General features: G+C 33.3%; 1 protein-coding gene and 1 long non-coding RNA gene across 2 annotated transcripts in view; one reads left to right on the top strand and one right to left on the bottom strand.

The window, feature by feature from the left end:
- Positions 1-4,945: 4,945 nt before the first annotated feature.
- Positions 4,946-18,865, bottom strand: part of GCH1 (GTP cyclohydrolase 1) — an 85,330-nt gene continuing 71,410 nt past the window's right edge. Inside the window, 4 exon segments of the mRNA XM_003756401.4 lie at positions 4,946-8,360; positions 9,729-9,813; positions 12,031-12,062; positions 17,758-17,813. Of these exon segments, the coding sequence (XP_003756449.2) occupies positions 8,234-8,360; positions 9,729-9,813; positions 12,031-12,062; positions 17,758-17,813 (300 nt within the window). The 3' untranslated portion in view covers positions 4,946-8,233.
- The window catches only part of LOC116421604, a 42,008-nt gene continuing 32,861 nt past the window's right edge, over positions 9,719-18,865 (top strand). Inside the window, exon 1 of the long non-coding RNA XR_004232054.1 lies at positions 9,719-9,797. This is a non-coding gene — a long non-coding RNA (uncharacterized LOC116421604). The remainder of the gene's footprint in view (positions 9,798-18,865) is intronic.

The following is an 18,865-nucleotide window of genomic DNA, read 5'->3' as shown; positions in this document are numbered from 1 at the left end:
GTTCAATAATCATTAACAGATTATTCTTCCCTGTTTATTTACCCAAATTTCAGTTTTTGAATTACTTTTCTCTCTCAAATCTTAATAACCAATAACCTTACAAACCTACCTTGAACCACTAGGCAAATATAGTCTAATCAATTCAGATGTTCAAATTCAAATTGGCAACTTGATTTAATCTATGAAAGATGAGATATTGCTTTTCTACACTTCAATAATTATTTATTCTATCATATTTAATAAAAAATGAAAAGTATTTTTCTTTAAATCGTAATGAATCGTGGGGGGAAAAATGTGGTTTCTGTGGTGCATGTACTCTGGTCTTTTGCTGAAGGACATTTGTGAAACATTAACTTCTGATTGATCTCTGTGCTGGGGGTCAAAAACAATTTGTGACTGAGCCAGGAAAAATCACCTATTTGGTACTCTAGAAAAGAAACAAGGAGAAAATTTCTATTTTATACATATTGCTTCCTGATTTTTTTTCCCCGAGGCAATTGGGGTTAAATGAGTTGCCCAGAGTCACAAAGCTAGGAAGTGTTTAAGGACAAATTTGAACTCAGATTCTCCTGACTTCAGGGCTGGTGCTCTATCCACTGTGCCACCTACCTGCCCCTTCCCTACTCTTAAGACCAATGATGGCCTGTAACTCAAGCACATGACAATGAAAGTACATATTTGCCAATTGGTCCTGAGTTCCTAACTGCTTTTACCTTTGTGTTCCTTCCTTGAGCACAGGTCTTTGACCAGCAATCAGTGATCTAGAAAGATGGATATTTTCAGTTTACCACTGATTTGGGCTAAGTCTCATAGAACATAATTACCTGTATTACTCCTTAGCCTATATTCTGCCATTGTGGTTTGCCCTGCATTGGCTGCATTTGACCTGGAATGAGAGAAAATTGGCTCCTCATTCTCACATTTGTTGGCTCATTAAATTCTTACCCTGGCATCCTGAGGATGATTTGTTTATAGCGCTCACCTAATGTTTCTTTAAAAAGGCAAGAGTTATAAAAATGGTGAGGATACTCTATGAATCAGGTATGAGATGGGAAGCTTATTTCTGTATGGAAAGCAATCATAGACATAAAGAGAATTGACATCAACAGAACAATAGAAACAGGAGTGAGTTATAAGGTACAACTACTAATATACAATCCGCTGGTTTTGTAAGACTTTTAAAATGGGCATTTTACATTTCACTTCAGCACTGGACAAAGTGGACTTAAATAAACACCTTTGGAAATCTTTCCAGTGGCCTTCCAATGGTCTAATCCAGATACTTCTACTGTCAGTTACTTCCATTCTAGGGATACCAAAGCCCGTGACACTGAGAGACCTCCCCGTACCTCATACCTTTCAGAACTCACAAGCATTTTGAGGTTCGTTTTGAGGTTGCAACTTGGTAACTTCAATAATAGAAACACAGAAAACAGGTGTGATGCCATCCCACGAGCAGGCTTTGTCAGGCCACATATATGTTTATGGCCCTAAAAACTCAGGTACTGGAATGAATCCAGCTCCACTCATATATTGGAAAGACTTGTTCAAAGCAGTTGTCACATTTCAAAGCCAAAGGGAAGAAAGTGGTTAAAGGGGTGGGATTTCTAGATTAGCTGTTAATTGGAGAAGTTTTCATCACAAGTCCCAAAGCCACAAATGGCTGCAAGTAGACTCCCTTCATGTTTCCATATAGTTATAAGGAGTGGCAACTGAGCCTTCTTCAAAGAGAGAAAAGTAACTACTATACAGTCCTTGTGATGAAGGGACCCCAAAACTCTCTAAAATTCCTTGAAGGAGAGATTCTCCTTGAACCCTGTGTCTATGGGTGCCTGCCCAAGGGAAACATGATAAACAGCTTCATTCTGTTATCTAGGTGGGACTAGTTGAGTCTGGAGCTGGAGAATTCCAACTCTATTGAATTAAAAAGACTCATTCAATTCTATTCAATTCCAGCTCAAAATCTACCCATCAGCCCCCACTGGGTACTGCCCTCGGCTTGTAGCCAAGGCTTCTATTATAAAGAGCCAATCTTAAACCCTCTCCTTGCAGAGGACCTAACATGCCATGCCATGCTATGCTATGCCAAGGAAACTTCTGCCCACTGGAATGATATTCTCTTTCAACATTATCTTCTCTTTATCCTCACCTAAGAATTTATATCTCTCTTGGGATTTCTCTACTAGAAACTTTACATCTCTGTCAAGACCTTGACACTAAGGAATTCAGCCTTTCTATTCATGCATAGCAAAGGTTGACTTCCCAATGCCTGTAATAAACTTCTTTTTATCAGTCTAGCTTTTAGAGTTCGTAAATTCCTTTACAAAGGACCTCTGCACCACCAGAAGGGGGGGGTTCCCCAAACCCCCTAACCATGTGCCAAATCCCAAGGGGATTTAGGGGAGCCAAATCTCTTCATTTCGTTCCCTGAATACCAAACCTGCCACTAATCTCATCATTTAACTCCCTGACCACCAGGAACCCTAATCTCATCATTTTGTTTAACTGAATCAAATCTCATCATTTGGTTCCCTGACCAGGAATCCAGGGAAGACTACCCTGAATCTAATCTCATCACTTGAGCCTATTTCACAAGAGTTTCTGGGTCCTTGAGTCAACAGCAACTGCCCATTAGGATATTTCCTGTCACTACTCCATTCCTTGGAAGAGAACTTTGTTAGGGACATAAACTGCCATGAAAGTGGTAGTGAAATTGATAAATTTATTCAGCAGGGCCACAAAGTGCTTTTGCCTTTTAGGGAGATCATCTTTTTCTTTCCCTCTGTTTTTGATGTAGGCAAGTTTTCTCTTTTAAAAAAATATATTTATTTTAATACATATTGATTTATGAAACATGTTGGGAGACAAAAATCAGAACAAGAACAAAAAGGAAAAAACATGGAAGAGAAAAAAAAAACCAGAAAAAAAGAAGTGAACATGCATGTGTTGATTTACATTCAAGCTCCATAATTCTTTTTCTGGATGCAGATGGCATTTTCTGTCCAAAGTATTGGGATTGCTTTGAATCACTGAACCAACTGAAAAGAAGCAATTCTTTCATAGTTGATCATCGCATATTCTTGTTATTGTGTACAATGTTATTGTGTTCCTGGTTCTGCTTATTTCTCTCAGCATAAATTCATGTAAATCTTTCCAGATCTTTATAAAGTCAGCTTGTTCATCATTTTTTTTAAAAAATAGAACAAGAATATTCCATTATCTTCATATATCACAGCTTATTCAGCCATTTGGGGAGATTATCTTAATGGTAATGGGTTATTGTTTTGTATTTTCAATATTTATTAATGCATGTTTATAAGTCTTCTATGTTTGTTTGAGGTAGAAAAATGGTATGATAGAATGTAAGGCTTGAAGCCCTGAGTTCAAATCTGTCCTCAAACACTTACTAGCTGTGTGACCCCACAACAAGTAAGACCCTAACCTCTCTCAGATTCAATATCCTTGTGTAAAAAAGTGATAATAATAGCACCTATTTCACAGTGTTGGTGTGAGGATCAGATGAATATGTAAATAGTTTGGTAAATCTTAATGTTATACATAAATTCTGATTATTATTATGTTAAGGAAATAAATACTACATTAACTTTCTAGAAAAGTATCTCTTAATCCCTTTTTTTGGGAGACACTAGATATAAGCCATTGGTGTTCTCTTCTGTGATGGGGATCATTGTGGGGAGCAGGGGGAAAGAATGGCAAGACAGAGAGTGAAAGAAAAATCTTATTTCCCTTTCTGAGATCAGAGCATATCAGAACAAATCTGAGTTTCATATAAGCGAAGGTCAAAGGTCTTTTGTGAGGTACTTTCCTGAACCACAGAAAACACAAATAATCAGATATAATCCATGCTTCAAATTTCTCCCCACTCCAATTCATCCTCCATTTAGTTGTCAAACTGAATTTACTAATGTAGAGAGGTCTAAACATGTCACATATTACCCCTTATTCCATAAACTTCAGTGGTTCCCCATTATCTCCAGGATCAAATAAAGATTCCCCTTTTAACTTTTAAAGCTTTTTATAACTTTGTCCCTTCTTATATTTGACTCCATAAAACTGCCCTTTGTAATAGACTTTCCTCACATATCACTCCATCTTAAAGCTTCAGGTATTTTCATTGTTTGTCTCTCCCAATCATATGATCTTTTTTCCTTTCTCTTTCCTGGCTTTCTTGACTTCTTTCAAGTCCCTACTTAAATCTCTCTTCTACAAGAAGCCCTTCTAAATTCCCATTAATACTCGTACCTTCCCATGGACTCTCCAGCCTAGTAACAACTGACCTCCTTATTGCTCCACAAACCAGAAACTCCATCTCTCTCTTCCAGACATGTTCTCTGGCTATCCCCCCTCTCCACTCCACTACTGACTTCCCTGGCTTTCTTTAAGTCCCAACTAAAATTCAGGAAGCCTTCTCTAACCTCTCAGTTCCAGTGCTTTCCCTCTTTTAATTATTTCCTATTCATCCTATATATAACTTACTTTGTACATATTTGTTTGCATGTTTTCTCCTCATTAAACTCAAGGGCAGGGACTGTCTTTTGTGTCTTTTTGTATACCAGTACTTAGCATATGTAGGAACTTAATGTTTACTAAATGAATTATTATATTTGATTTAAGTATTGTCTCTCCCCTTAGACTATGAACTCCATGAGAATAGGAAATGTTTGCTTTGGGTTTTATTTGGACATTTTATATATATATTCTCAGAGTTTAATCAAGTGCCTAGTGCTTAGCAAGAGCTTAATAAATGCTTCTTGACTTGAGATAAAGAGATATTGGTTGAAAGTTTGGATTAACTTAGTTTCTCTTTCCCAATTATTTAACTTTTTTTCCCAATGTTTTTGCTGGTTTTATGCTTTAGCCTCAGGAGTTCTTAACTCAAGGTTTATTAATTTTTATATATACAAATACAAACAAGTTTCAGTGCAGTTTTAAACTTTAATAATTTCACAAGTATAAATGCAACAAACTTAGAAAAACAACATTTGACAGGTCAATTGCTTAAAATTTTAAAATACTGATGTTTCTTATTCAACATAACTATCTTGTGGTATACATCATTCGAGTTCATTTTCAAACTTTATAATTTCATGAGCTCAGTGACTAAAATGATTGTATTTGTAATCAGAGAACAAGATTTTGATCCATATATAAAGGTTTTGACGTGACTTTACAAGAAAAGGTCTAACAGAGAGATCAAGTGACAGAAAGTTGGTCACAAATTCACTAGTCATCTAAAGACTATCACAAATACAGCATAATTATGGATTGTTGTCTTGTTGACAACTGTCCTTGTTGAGATTACAATTTAAAATGTATTATCAAAAATTCAAAAAAGCAAAATTAACTGCAAAAGAAATTTAATTACCTTTTCAAATGATTTTTATAAGTTTGTAGCATTATTCTTCTGAAGTTGCTAAAGTTTAAAACACTACATAAATATATACATATATGTGACTATTTCAATATAATTGGTTTCCTTCATAATTCTTTTTATTTTATGCATTCAAAGATTTTATTCTGAGAACAATTCCATAGGCTACCCAAAGAGTAGCCAAGACACACAAAAAGTTAAGAACAATGTCTCAAAGTTACTGCTTTGAATTAAAATTTTTACTATACAATACCATGGATCACTAGAAATGAGAGAAACTACTTAATTCAACCAATATTAGGATGAATCTGCTGACGCAGGCAGGACATTCTCTAGAAGCTTGTTTTTACATATATCATTTGCACTGAAGCTTATAATCCAAGTCACCAGGGAGAGTGAAGCTGAGGAAGTCTTGAGTTCAGGAGTTGTGAGCTGCAGTGGGCTGTGTCTATTTAATGTCCACACTAAGGTCAACATCATAATGAACCCCCAGAGGAGAGATGGGGGAGAATCCACAAAGTTATTAGCAAAAATCTACTATCATCTAGGATCAAACAATGAATAAACACCACATTTACAGTTTGGGCTAGATGGAAAGACCTAGTTTCATTAAAAAGCAAATCAATCAATCCTTTGCAATTTGCACATTTGCACAGTGATGATTCTAACAAAACAAAAGTGGTTCAGATAGGTCTCAGAACTTTACTACTTAGCTATTTCCTCCACTATCAATTCTCATTATTTATTACATTCACAAAAGCACCCAAGCAGCAAGTGAATAGCAATACTTTAATATTTTAAATAGAACCAACTTTAAATAGACACAACATATACACAAATACATAAAATTTAAACAAGTTTCATTTGAATCAAATATATAGTATAGTAAATGCATCAAGTTCTAAATTCCTAACAATATACACAATCTAAGGCCAAGGAAAATTAAGAGGTATATTAGAAGGATAGTTCATAGGAAAATAGGTAATCATTTTGACAGTACCACTAAAACACAGGAATAGCCTATGGCTTTTTTTTTTTCCAATGGTCTTTCAGGAAAACACTGAGAGGACATAAACAAAAAGGAAGATAGAGTTCAAATTATTACAGAAAGAAAATTTTGCTGCTAAAGATTTCTTTGGTCTTCCAGTTCATATGGTGTTTGCTTTAAAAATAATATCAAACAATTCAGACTTGACTTTTGAGGCTTTAATATCCTGCTTTTAAAAGTTAGATCAAAACACTGAGTGAAATAACTAAGAAATAATTGTGTATTTGGGATTATGAGAAAGATACAGAAGTACTACTAATTGAGACAACTGATTTGGGGGAGCCTAGGATTTTTATTTCAATTTGGCTACTAAAATCAGGGGAAAGAAAAATTTTATTACTATAAGTAGAGATTTTTTTTTTAAGTCTTTCCTCTTGTCTTTCAAAAGCAAAATGGGATCACGAACAGAATAATATGGCTATGCAAGAATAGACTAATAGTTCAATACATAGCTAAATACTTGGTTTTAGATTATGAAAACAATTTTTTTCTTAGTAATGGGATGTATTTGAAGAACAAATATTTAAAAAGACAAAACCCTAAATTTTAAAAACCATAATACATTAATGACATCAGCAAATGAATCTTTTTTAGTTTGTGCCCCTTATGCCCCTGTAATATCAAATTCAAGTTGTCCATTAATAAAGAAATACTTTTCTAAGCTAAAATAACCTCCACCAAACAGTTTGCTTGGCTCATCTTAGCCACACTGAAGACAAATTACTACCACACATAAACAGTAGTAGTTCTGACAGTGCTTTTACAATGATCATTGACAGAGGTTTTCATTAGAACATTGGCCATCGACTGGTTCTATAGACTTGGAAAAGATAAAGATAGTTCAAGTTTCCTGGAAATATTTATAAAAATATTTTGTGAAACTAATGACCTGTAGTCAAAGAAAAGTTTTGAATGTCCTACATGCAACACACAAGTTAAATCCTAAAAAGTTTCAAAAGATAAATTAGTGTAAACTATTATTTACAGCCTCAATAACACTAAATTTCTTTCTAAAAATTATTTAAAAATCAATATTACTACAAAGTAAATAATGTGATATTCTCATCAAGGCACAGAGAGTTAAATGTATAAATCCCTGCATGTTGACATGAGAATATATCAGTAAACCATTCTAGGAAACAATTCCCGGCAACTGAATAAGAGAAGTTAGGTATCAATGTGTTTTTATAACTAATTCATAATAAAATCCAACATATGGATCTTTTAAGAATTTATGACCAAAAAAAAATTTGGGCAAAAATAAGTAAACAAAGGAAAATGTTTTAAAATTATCATAAATGATAAATTATTTGACACAATAAAGTCAACATTGCTGAGCTGTCAATCAGTACAGCAATGCCATAGCATATTTAGAATTTTTTTAAGCACTTTAAGAACTGGCATTATTTTAACTTACTACAATCAATATAATTTCTCCCAATACTCCCTACCTGGTGCTCACATTTATTGAGCATAAATGTCATAAATAATCAGGCTATTCTGATAAAATAAATTCTCATCTGAGTCCTAGTATCCTCAGTTTTTCTGGGTTATGATTTTATGAATTTTAAACTTAATGGGCAACTTTCCCATTACTGCTAAAAAGGTAGCAGTGATAAACGACAGGGCTTCTCTATTATTTTTTATTTCCTATAAGTAATTTTCAGTTGACAGTTAATGACCAAAAAAAAAAAAAAAAAAAATCTCACTACTGCAACACTTTAAATATAACGTACAAACAGACAATGCCACTAGCAGTACAATCTTCAGATCATATTTTACATGCTTTCAATTCAATTCTTAATGAGCGCTAAGAATTCTTCCCGGGTCTTTGGATCTTCCCGGAATACGCCCAACATTGTGCTGGTGACAGTTTTGCTGTTCATTTTCTGTACCCCTCTCATTACCATACACATATGTCTGGAAAATAAGATGACAAAAATGGTTTATAGGAAAAGGTAGTAATTTGTCTTTAAAATAGAGTGTGCCCAAATATTAAAAACAAAAACAAACAAACAAAAAAAACCCCCAACAACAACAACAAAAAAAAAACTAGATAATGTTATTTCCTCCTCAAGCAAATTCTGCCTAAAAGGGTAATTAAAAACAAAACAAAACACTTTCATATTAATTGTGATTATTCTGAAGTTTCACAAATCAGAAGAAAAAAACAAATCATATCAGGATGCATTTTGTAAGAAGGAGAAAAAAGATTTTAATTAATAGTAGTATAAAATGACTTATCAACTAACTTACATACAACTTAGAAATAAATCTAGATTTCTCAAGGAGATTTGAATACTAAATCAAAGGATTTGAATTCAAATCCTATTTCTGTTACTTAACAATCTTTGTGACCTTAGAAAAATCATTTATCAAAAAGTAAATCTCAATTTTTTCATATGAAACATGAAATACTGGAACTAACAAACCTGTATTTTCAAAAATGCATCATGTTCATAGTCAAATAGTTAATATAAATCACTAGAGCATCTCAGGAAATATCTGTGAAGCACATTATTATAATTATTTGTTATTATCTAGATGCATTATCCATGCTGATTGGAATACATGCTTATAGAATATTCTAAAACCATAATGGTAAAATCTTAAACTCTGCTCTCTAACTTGCAAGAAAAATTTATAAATGGCAGCTAAAGAAAGCAAAAACAGAAAAATGGTAGTAGTATATATAATGCAACATCTTTAGTAACAGAATAAAATATTCACTGTGGCATAACTGAAAATACTATCCTTGAGAATATGCCCTTGTTACATAAAAGTAAACAAGTCATTTAACAACTTATATGCTTTCTAAAAATGAGGATTACTCCTATCTGATCTTGATTACTATAGAAAAAAATAAAAAAAATTTGAAAGTTAAAGATTAAACATTAAGAATCATGCTTTTTGCGCATAAATACAACTATATGTAAATATTTAAAATGATATTATCAATGTGTGTTGAGCATTCATTCAGCTCAGCATTGGCATTAAAAATAAAGATGAACGATAATTGTATAAACATGTATGTATATATTGGATTTAAATATAATTCTACAATGTTTAACATGTATTGGTCTACTTGCCACCTAGGGGAGGGCATGGGGGACCAGAGGGAAATTTGGAACAAAAGGTTTAAGCAAGGGCTAATGTTGAAGAAATGTTATGCATATGTTTTGAAAAAATAAAGGGAGAAAAAAAAGAAAAAAAAGCAGATACTGTTGTAGTCAAGGCAACAATCTTTTAGCACACTATGACATCATAAAAGAACAGATATTAACTTACGTTGCTTCAACAACCACGCCAACTCCAGCTGGCCGCAGGGCTTCTGTGACTGCTACCGCAATTTGTTTTGTAAGTCTCTCTTGAACTGCAAACGTGACAGGGAATTCAATTTAGGGGGTGGATACGAACATTTCATTCCTGGCTACAATGATTCATAAAATGCTCTGGGTAGGAGCACTGTAGATAATTTTCTGATCTTAAAAACACATGAGATATCTGTTAAGATTTATTTTTAGGGGTGTTTTACTGCAATACACAGCAATTTTTTAGAAGCTTGTTTTGATTTGTAAGTCTGAGGCAATTACACAAAGAAGCAATAAAGCATTTACAAAGGTTTTGGAAGTATCTGTTCAAAGAACAAAATTTGGTACCTTTATCTATGCTAGCCTTCCTCATCTTTAAAGCATTTATTTGTAAAAACCTTCAACTCGAGTTTGCTGAGGTTTACCATGGCAAAATACAAAGTCCATACAGTACTTTTCATCATAAACTATTTCAATTTAGAAACAGATTCAGAACTTTAAAAAGCCTTTAAAGTTAAAAGTCGATGTCCCTTGGTTTATTTAGAGATGAGAACGTTCTCCCCAGTAGCACCAATGGTACTTAGCCATAGTGCCATGGGGAACTGGTAGAAACATGCCACAAACTTTAAGCCCTCATCATACTGGGGCATGGCCAGCTACATGGCAATCTCCTTAGATTCCACTGCATCTAAGACACTGTGGGGAATCAATCATTAAACATTTATCAAATGTTCACTATATATCAGGCACTGTGCTACAGAGGTGGCCACAGAATTTTCACATTATATTAACATATTATGGGTTCTGATTTTCCATCTCCCATATGCTTTGGATCCTTTGGGAATCTGAAATTGTTTCTGCTCTCTAGCCTAAAAAAGGGCTGGATGAATATTCTTTCTCAGGAGTGATCATTGGTACCTGAACCAAGTGTCAATTTTAGAATTCACAAATATCTATATTAAGAGGCTTGGGAAACAATGTGGGAGTCTTTTCTATCTGGCTTAGAGGTGATGGAGTTGGATCAATGAAGAAGAATTTGGACTTGATACATATCTTGTCTTAAAAGGGCCCATGTAACCAATAGGCAGACAGAATTGGCAAGAACCACTTCCACAACATGGTGCATAAGAAGAAAAAGAATTAGAGTCTGAAGTCCCAAAAGATATTACATTATACTTAAGGAATTGACACAAAAACAACAAATGGTTATGAAGCAGCCACAATAATCAAAGCACTGTAGTAGGTGCTAGAGATACATAGTAAAAGCAATATAATTCCTGCCATTAAGAAGCTTTGATTATACTGTATGCTTAATAATATAATCTTTCTCATAGTTTTACTAAATTACCCAAGTTAACATTAAGACATATATTATAAATAAGATTAATTAAGCAGCTAAAACAGTGTCTATGTTCCTTTTCATCTACATATATAGGGAATTTTCAGATTTTCACACAGATATTTATATGTAATATACAAATATAGATACATGTACATTCATATATTTGATATATAGATATTTCTATAAAATGTGTATATAAGTATAGAATATACTTATACATATAAGTATAGAGATATGAAAAATATTCATTGTAAATATATTTCTATTTATGGGTACACATATCTATATGTAGATTATTAATTTGTATTAAATATATTTATGTATACACTTATTTATATATTTACACATTTGTATAAATACACATGTAGACATAATAGATATAAATATGCAAATCTATGTATGCATATATAGATACACACATGTGTATATCTGTGCAATGTACACATGTACACATACATATATAGATTTAGACATTTTCTAGGCATGGAGGTAAATAAGAATCTACACATACATATATTTGTGGGCATATATAGATATAGTTGGACATATTGGTATTTTAATGCTATGTTTAGATATAGATATATAGGAATTGATGCCATAGATACAAAAGATCCTTACTAAGGGGCTCAACTATAAGTGCTCCACAGTCTCACCATAAATATAAGGAGGAAAGGCTACACTTAATATATTTCAGAAACATCAAGCATTAATCCACAGTATAGATAGAAAAAATTTTCATAATACAAACCTATTGCCTATAACCCCAATATTATTGGAAAAAAATCTATTGTAAGTATATTACTGAATATCTAGTGTCTTTCTAACATGTCATTAATACAAATCTGTGATATAAAAATAGAAAACCTTGACATAATTCAATTCAGGTAATTAATTAATATTTCAATTCATGTAAAAAAGAAAAAATTAGATAGTTTACCTTGTAATCTTCTACTATAGATTTCCACAATCCTAAAAAATAAAGATTCATTTTGATTATTCTCAAAAAGTTTGAATGAAAATCTTATATCATAAGATAGAGATCTCTTTATATGGTAAAACTCCCTAAAACAATGAACAATGAACACGAGTATTGTGGGAAAATGTAATCCTTAGGGGCTTATGAATATTGAAAGTAGACCAGAGGAGATTAATAAAAACTATAAAAAGAAACCCTCAAGTGATTTATTCATTAGGTACAAATCTACTTATTTATTTCAATTTTTTTTCAAGAAAAGTTTCTGATGGTAAAAATTAGTAGGAATTAATAAAAATTAAATAATAACCAAAACTGAAAGCTTTCCAGTAAGCTTGAAAGTAAGATCCAAGCATTATAATTAATCATGATATTTAACAATTCCAGCTATATGTTAAAAATAAAGAAATGGTCTGTTTACTAATTAATAGCAGCCTATTCTCAAGCAGACCAACTAAATCTATTAGTATAATCAGATTTGAGCCAATTATACTTGATGAGAGGAGCTCACAAACTCTTCTTCTTTCTCTGACTTTGGAGGGAATGTTAAGCTCTCCTCTTAAAGACTTGCCCCAGGGAATCAAGATAAAGTGGTTTTATACTGTTATCCTTGTGGGATTAGTTGAGTCCAGGACCACTCCTACTTAGCCTGAGCTGGAGATGAGATTTCTATCTAACTCTACTGAGCTTCCAATTACCCCAGAGACACTCATTCAATTCCAAGATTCTCTATTCTGATTCCAGCTCAAACTGCTCCCAGCCCCCATCAAGAGCTGCCCCCAGCTTCTACTACCCAAGGTTTCAATTATAAAAGGGGACAGCTAGGCGCAATCCTCTGTAGCAGAGGACCTAACATGCCATGCTAAGAACCCTCTCTCTCTCTCTCCTTGGCATAGCTGCGACTCTCTGCCCACTGAAATGACATTCTTTTTCAGAGTTATTCCCTCTTTATCTTTCTCACCTATTTCCCTAACTAGACCTTATTTACCTCTCTACTGGGATTTCTCTGCTAGAACCCTTCTCTGCTAGAAGATTTCTCTGCCAGATCTTTAATAATAAACTTCTTTTGCCAGTTTGACTTTTCAAGTTCGTAAATTTATTTACAAAGGACTTGCGCTGACCAAAAGGGGATTCCTACAACTCTCTGACCTGTGCCAAACCTCACCATACTCTCTCATTGACACCTCTTTATAAGAAAGGTTTCTTTCTTTTTGATTTTTCACAAGCTTTATGATATTGGATTATGTCATGAATTCCTCAAGTCAACTCCAAAAAATGGGGGTGAAAAAAGCTATTTTCATAGCTCTATAGGAGAAACATCAAGACCTATATACATCTTTCACAATGGAGAAGTGAAAGTACTAATATGACAAAATACTGTATAGCAAATAAACAGTTTTGATGTCAGGGTTTTTTTTTCTTGATTGTTTTTCTTTGTCACAATCAAGATTAGGACAATGACAAATAAAAGACATTATTAAAACATTTTGTAAAAAAAAATACGGTCAGAGTAAACAGATTTAGGGAAAGCTAAGGTCTCAGGTTCATGATACTATTTGAAATATCATGGATGCATTTGGGAGTTCTTTTGTTACCAACCACTAAGTTAAGATGTCTAAAACAGTTATTTTTAATCTTTTTTTTGCATGTGTCATGAATTCCTTTAGTAGCCTAAAGAAGCCTATGAACCCCTTCTTATAATGTTTTTAATGCATATTCTAATTACAAAGGAAAACAATGATACTAAAATAGTTATCAATTTAAAAAAAAATTCACAGCTTCCCAAGAGCTTCTAGTTTAGCCTTTAGAAATATAAAAGGATATAGTTATATTTGTTTTGAAAATACAGAAAAGGAAAATTGGAATTTGAACTGAACATTGGGGACAACAATAAAAACTGTTTCTAAAACAAATAAATATATACTCTTTTCCCTTTTGCAAAATTACACTGATAGTCTGTCAATTGGATAGTATCTTGAGTTATGGAAATAGTAATTTTGTATTTTAAAATAGTATGCCCATTCATTAAAAACTCCCCAGTTTAAAATGCCCTTAATTCAATATATTTTGTTTTATCTTCTTTGCTTTGAAGATAGAAAATAAAATTATAATAATTCAGTTTAATACAACAATACTTTTAAGTATGTTTTCTTGGTTCTGTAAATCCTTACACATGGAAGGTTCTTTCCAATAAGAGTAGTCATTTCTTCTAAAAGTTGGCTATAATCTACCTTTCAAGCTTTACGTAACACAACTTTCCTACATGAATGCCCTCTTCCAGCCACATTGTTCAAGTAACTCACTGCCTACTGCCCTCAAACAGCTTCCCTTACCTGAAATATGTCTCTTTTGTTTACTGTTTTGGAAATCATCCCAGACTAGTGTTTTCCCTCCTCCTAACTCTAAGAGGAGCCATTTCTTTCTTACTGTCTTGTCAATCCTCAATTAGATTGTGAACTTCCTATGTTTGAGATCTGCTTTATAATTCTCTGAATTAGGCCCCCTCCTTCAAAAGCCTTCGACATAATAGGTGCTCAAATAGTGATTAATAATGCTGACTGGAGGCACTACAATATTCTAAATCAAAGGAAGGATCAGAAATGAGACTTATGAAGACAAAAACAAACCACTTCAAATTCACATTTATTTAGCCCTCTGAAGTTTACAAAATTTATTCACAAAGATTTATTTAGAACCATCTTTGTAATTGGAATTACAGATATAATTGTTTCCTTTTTCCAGACAAAGTAGTTAAGATTTAATGATGTTTACTGGGCCAATACATAGTAAATTCAGTTGCACCTGAAACCACATTTCTATTCTAGTCTATGATTCTTTTCCACTACCATCATATTGATTCTCTGATAAAGAAGCTAAAAACAGTATTTCACATTTCATCTAATCTCATCCCTTGTAAGTAGCAAGAACTGGATTCATTTAACTCTAAGCACTACTTTTTTAAAAATTACTTTTAAAAATACTTTCTATTACTACACACGGTTAACCTATCTTGGATTACTTGACCAGGGGAAGGAGTTGGGGGAAAGAAGGGAGTAAAATTTGGAACACAGGCTTTTTTTTGTGTGTATATTTTGAAAAAGAAAAAGTTATTACTTAAAAAAAAATAAAATTCATGCATCATTAAAAATTACTTTCTATTAATGAGAATATAAACTGCTGTGTTGATCAGCTTCTCATTTAATCATTTAAAAGCTTTTCTCACCTAAATACCAAAGTGTATTATCCCATCTTAACACAGAGTTAACATTTACTATTTCTTGATGGAACATGAGTTTCTAGATCTGTCTATCTAAAATTTTTCCCTTGTAAATATTCCACCTACAATATACCAGGTTTTTGTTTTTGTTTTTTTAATTAATTAATTTTATATTATTTTATTATTTTCCATTGATCAAAGGAAAACTACAAATACTTACTACATTCTGTTTTATGGAATGTGAAATTTATCCATAAGAACTATTATTAAGCATTTATTATTCTATGCCTACCATGTCCTAGGCATAAAGTATATAGACTCCTCTGCAGGTCATTAACGTTTTGTTTTGAATATTTACTAAGGAGATTGTAATTCTTATACTATCTAAACTCAATGACAATAAATAGAATACCATGAAACTATATTGACCTGAATGACTGAACAAGGTTTTTTGAAAGAGAAAGGAATTGAAATGATTCTCCCTTCCTAATTCATTCTCTTCTACTTCTGAAGAAGACTAAAAATAAAGCAGAGGTAGCTGAAGAAAATGGTCAAGAATAGCTTCTACCCTCATTCGTGATAAATAGAATTAAATTATAGTATCTTTTTTAAAAGGACCAATCCAATTTGGATTGATTTTTTAGCAACAAGGATTTACTTTTCTGGTTAGACCTCCATCAAATTAGAAATCCAATTAACCAGAAGATCTCTGTCTGCTGAGTATTCTGAGTAAAAGAACATCTTTTTTTCAGTACTCCTCTTCTAAATGCCTGAATTGATATTATTTACAAATGGGAAGGGTTTGTTCACAAAGTCTTCTTGTATAGAAACTGTACTGCCCTACCCTAGATGGTATAGTTGATACAGCACTGGGAATGAAGTCAGGAAAAAACTGAGTTCAAATCCAACATTGAACAGTTACTGTTAACATGTTAATTATGTTACCCAGTTGACTCTGCCTTTAATTATAAAATGGAGACACCTACAATTTAGGGTTGATGTGAGAATTAAATGAGGTTGATGAGGCTTAGATTTTGGGGTTCCCTTCTGTCAGGAAACCAAATGATGAGCTCTAAATTTAGGGAACCGAAATGAGATTAGGGTTCCTGGTGGTCAGGGAGTTAAATGATGAGATCTAGTAGCAGGTTCAGGGTTTAGGGAACCAAATGGAGAGGTTTGGCTCCCTTAAAATCCCCTTGGGATTTGGCGCATGGGTAGGGAGTTGTGGGAACCCCATTCTGGCAACACAGAGATTCTTCATAAATGAATTTACGAACTCGTAAAAGCAAGACTGAAAAAAGAGGTTTATTATTGGCATTGGGAAGTCAGTCTTTGCTATGCAAGAATAGAAAGGCTGAATTCCTTAGTGGCAAAGTCTGACAGAGAAGTAGTTTCTAGTACAGTGATCCCAACAAAGGGATATAAGTCTTGTCAGGGAAACAGGTAAGGATAAAAAGAGGGTAGCACTGGAAGAGAATATCATCCCAGCAGGCAGAGGTTTCCTTGGTATAGCATGGCATGGCATGCCATATCAGGTCCTCTGCAAAGAAGTGAGTTCCAAGTTACAGTTTTTATAAGGAAATCTGAGACCAAAGTTTCAATTGAATGAAATTTCCTCAATCTGTCACTGTCCCCAGGTTTAGATGAGACCACTTACTGGGAGTGGTTGAGCCAACAATAGGGGTAGAAAATCTTGGAATTGAATGCTTCAACTAACTAGTCCCACCATGATAACAGAATGAAGCTGTTTATCTTGTTTCCCTCGGGCAGGGTCCCACAGACACAGGGTTCAAGGAGAATCTCTCCTTCAAAGAGTATTAGAGTTTTGGGGTCCCTTCAAGGTGATACATATATCACCTAAGTTTACATATAAACTTAGTAAAGTGTCTGTCATGTAATAATGGCTTAATAAGAGCTTATTTCCTTCTGAATTACAGCTAAATAAGGTTGTCTATTCTGATTCTGTCACTATTGCTCTATGACCTCATCTCTCTTTCTCTATATGCTTCTTTATTGGCCCATAAAAATGGGAGACAGTGTTGATAAAAGATCCTGAAAACCTGTGCTCACATTTAGCTTTTGACACTTACTTGTTATGTGAAATTGGGCAAGCCTTTTTGCCTTTGAGGCACTCTAAGGAATTCTCTCAGATTATATGTTGTAGAGAAAGTGCTGAACCACACTGACAGAAGTTTCTTCAGACAGAATTGTCTTATATCAATGAAATTAGTCCTAGGCCCTATTATAATCTTACTTCTTGAATTTGGCTTATGTAATGATAAATAATGTTTATTTATTTTAAAATTTGTAATAAGAAATTTGGATTTAACCCTAAATTAAAAAATGTGATTACAATCACAAAAAAAATTATTCAAATATGACTCACCAAATGGTAATTACTAAAAGGTAAAAATCCTATAAATATTATGAATATAAATATTAATAAACATCATTTCCAAAACATAAGTACTTACCTTGCAAGTTTACTGAGGCCAAGAAGTTGTTTGTTAGGAAGATAACCTATATGAACCTGTTGAGTAGAAAATCATTAATTAAATACAAATATGCAAATAATGAAGTAGTTATTATAAAGTATAAATGCATGAAAATGCATTAATTAAACTAAAACTAAACTATGACTAAAAAATCTAGATTACCTAGGAAGCCATGTATTTTTACAAATACCAAAAAAATTAGGATGGGGGAGGGAAAGAAAGACGGAGAACCAAAAAGATAAGAAATAAAATCAAAAATTCAAGTCTCTCACTCTTCAAATATGATGATCCTATCTTTGCCTTGATGTTAGAATTATAGGGCATTTTTCAAAGAGTATTCTATATCCATAAAACTAACATTTTTATATACTTGGGAACACCATATGTAACAACAAACAGTAAGTCCCTTTCTTTTAAAAAATATAAGTATATCCATTCTGTTTAATAGAGTAATCTGTGACTAGACAAAGCCAGTCTTGCACTGAATGCTACTGTATAATGTAAACAGGGGATTTGGTTCCCATTTTCCCATCTTGCCTGGTATAATCACAGGATATAGTCACTGCTTTTATGTTATTCTTTTGCTGCCCCCCCCCCCCAAAAAAAAAATCTTTTTCTGAGTTAGAAGTCAGAAATATCATTGGGCAAGGAACAAAATTAGCCACGACATTATAAGGCTTTAGAGAGGTGATCTGTGCAGTTTGGCCATTCAGGTTAGCCTAAGATATAGCTGTCTTAGCTACCTGTCAAGGAAGAAGCCCATCATCTATCGCCTTTGGGCAGGAACAACAGAATTTTCTTTCATTGGCCCTCCCTCCTAAGAGCCACAGTAACAAAAAAAATAGCACTACTTGCCTACAGACACCTTACCTAAGAGTTTGAAAATCATTTCTAAAGAGTTTGAGGCACAATTGAGGAAGCAGAGATACATGCTCCAGAAAACCATCCCATACTAGGAACTATAGCTTCCAAGGGCTGGACCTCTTAAAGAACATCCTATCCCTAGCAATCAAGAGTCACTCTTTAAAGAGGAACAGACTCTGGGAGGCCAGATGAGTTACTTGCCCATCAGAAATATTTTTACTAA

This window comes from Sarcophilus harrisii, chromosome 2 (assembly GCF_902635505.1).
Source record: "Sarcophilus harrisii chromosome 2, mSarHar1.11, whole genome shotgun sequence".
Taxonomy (NCBI): Eukaryota; Metazoa; Chordata; class Mammalia; order Dasyuromorphia; family Dasyuridae; genus Sarcophilus; species Sarcophilus harrisii.
This window is presented reverse-complemented; position numbering and strand designations above follow the sequence as displayed.